Source organism: Bison bison, unplaced genomic scaffold (genome assembly GCF_000754665.1).
Source record: "Bison bison bison isolate TAMUID 2011002044 unplaced genomic scaffold, Bison_UMD1.0 scf7180017864341, whole genome shotgun sequence".
In the NCBI taxonomy this organism is placed as follows: Eukaryota; Metazoa; Chordata; class Mammalia; order Artiodactyla; family Bovidae; genus Bison; species Bison bison.
Genome location: NW_011494913.1, coordinates 3,538,200 through 3,540,523, shown reverse-complemented (window position 1 = coordinate 3,540,523; position 2,324 = coordinate 3,538,200). Strand labels below are relative to the sequence as shown.

General features: G+C 61.3%; 1 protein-coding gene across 1 annotated transcript in view; it reads left to right on the top strand.

Moving 5' to 3' along the window:
- The first annotated feature begins 1,007 nt into the window (after positions 1-1,007).
- The window catches only part of GRID1 (glutamate receptor, ionotropic, delta 1), a 686,979-nt gene continuing 685,662 nt past the window's right edge, over positions 1,008-2,324 (top strand). The window contains exons 1-2 of the mRNA XM_010854508.1: positions 1,008-1,062; positions 1,693-1,848. Of these exons, the coding sequence (XP_010852810.1) occupies positions 1,008-1,062; positions 1,693-1,848 (211 nt within the window). The remainder of the gene's footprint in view (positions 1,063-1,692; positions 1,849-2,324) is intronic.

Below are 2,324 nucleotides of genomic sequence, written 5' to 3'. Positions count from 1 at the left end.
TGGGTGGGTGTTGTCAGCGTGTGTTTCTGTGTGTGCGCCCGTGGCACCGTGTTGGTGTCACTGCGAGGGGGCGTCGGGGTGTGTGGGGCCATCGGAGCCTATGTTGATGCGTGCACGATTTATCAGCCTGTTAGAGTGGACACAGTGTCTGTCTGTTTCCCTGGTGTGTATCTGTGTATTTCTCAGTGTGTGTGTGTGTGTGTGTGTGTGTGTGTGTATGGTTGTGGCGACGGCAGCCCAAAGCTGGACAGTCTCAGAGTTTCTTACGGCCCAAGTCTTGGGGGCCGGCAGATGGTCTGGGCAGTGGGAGTCAGGGAAGAAGCCTGGGCCGCGGTGTGTGTGTGCGGACTGTGTGTGCGTGCGCGCTGAGCGGGAAGAGACCGATGGAGGGAGAGAACCCGGAGAGGAGAGAAGACGAGATGGAGAGGAGGACGGGGCGCGCCGGCGGGGAGTGTGTGGGAGTTGGTAGCAGCAGGGGTGAAATCCCAGGAAGTTGGGCCGGATTGGGGCACTGGCAGCGGTTGTTTTTGGGGAGCCCGTCGGCAGTCGTCTTTCCGGAAGTTGGGGAAGACCAGCGAGCCGAGAGAGGCTGGGGGGTTGGGAGGTGTGAGAAGGCAGGGGTGATGGGACGGTGATGGGTGATCAGGGACTAGGCCTGGCCTTGGAACGCTGCAATCCCTGGCAGGCGCCGGGACAAGACCTGCTTCCCAGTTGTGGGTGGAGGTGGTGGTGGGGCTTGGGTCTTGCGGTCAGCATTGCGGCTCTGGGTGTAGCATGGAACGGGACCTCCCTCCTCCTGCCCAGCCCCCAGTTCGGGGATCACTGGGCCCAGCTCTGGGACTGTGGTGACTCTTAGGGCTTGGCAAGGGGGTTGGACTCTGACTTTTCCAGGCTGCAGGGCCAGGCTCAGGCGAGTCCGACCGATCTCGGTGTCAAGCGCGGAGAGTCCGCCAAGGCAGTGCAAAGAGCGCAAAGGCCAGCCGGAGGCTGCTCTGGAGGAGCTGTTCATGGTTCTAGAAGGCCCGTTCAAGAGCGGCTCCTTCTGGGCTCCTCAGCTTCTGGGTTAGAAGGCAAAGGGTCTAGGGACATTCTCCTATCAGGTGAGGGATGGAAAGCAGGAGGCAGAGCCCAGGGAGTCAGGTGGGACTGAGTAGTCCCTCTCTGCCTGCCAACGTTCATCAAAGGCTCCTGCAGAAAGAAGCCCCCAGCACAGGAAAACCACTGGGGACCTGTTTGCTTAGTCCCTACGGAAGGGGGTTGGGTAGGGCAGAAGGAAGTCATCTTTCCATTTTGGGATTGGGGTTGCAAGGGGACTTTCTGGTTCCTGGGATAGGATTCGTGGGACCATTTAGGCAGGGCATTTAGGTGCCCGAGGTCACACCAGCTTGGCTCAGCCCATTATGTGGGGCATGGTTGGTATATGAGGTAGCTTGGTTGTGAGACACTCGTGTGACCTGGTGGCTGCATGGACCACGTGCATATGTAACTCATGTGGACTATGTTGGTATATTTGGGGTGGTGTATTTTTGTGTCGGGGGGCGGTGGCCCACCTCTAAACTATCCTATCAGGCTCAAACCCCAGCCCAGAACTCCCACCACCGGGCAGCGTGCAGTCCTGCCAGCGCGGTGATGGGAGGGGGTGGAAAAGGAGAGCCCATCTCTAGGCCTGGTGTTGATCCCTCTTCTCCCTAGGTGCCATCTTCGAGGAGAACGCGGCCAAGGACGACAGGGTGTTCCAGCTGGCTGTATCGGACCTAAGCCTCAACGATGACATCCTGCAGAGCGAGAAGATCACTTACTCCATCAAGGTCATCGAGGCCAACAATCCGTTCCAGGCCGTGCAGGAAGGTGAGTGGCCGGCCGCGGTACCCAGGGCTAACAGGGGCGGGCCTGCCTCGGGCGCGGTACTGGAGACCTGCTGGGTTGCCAAGGGTTGGGCCGCAAGCACGGTGTGCGCTCCTTCCCCGGCCCACCAAAGCTGTGCATCGAGGAGTGCCCTGCGCCGCGGGGCTGGAGCCGAGAGCGTGTGAACGGCGAGCCGGGCTCCTTGCGGGGCGTGTCGCGGGCGTGTGCGGCTCCTTTCCAGCTGGGTGGGCGCGTGTGTGCGCCCGGTGCTGGCCGCGCAGGCGTGTGTGGCTGGGGGCCGTCTTTGTTGTTAGAGTGTGGGTGGGCGTGTCTGCGATCAGGGTACCTGTGTTGGTGCACCTCCTCTGACCTGGATGGGCCGGTGTCTTCTTAGCTGCCGGGGAGGAGGAGCGTCTATGCCCAAGCCAGTGCTCTCCTCTCTCCCTAGCGCATCCCGGGACGCGCAGCATCTCGCTCCC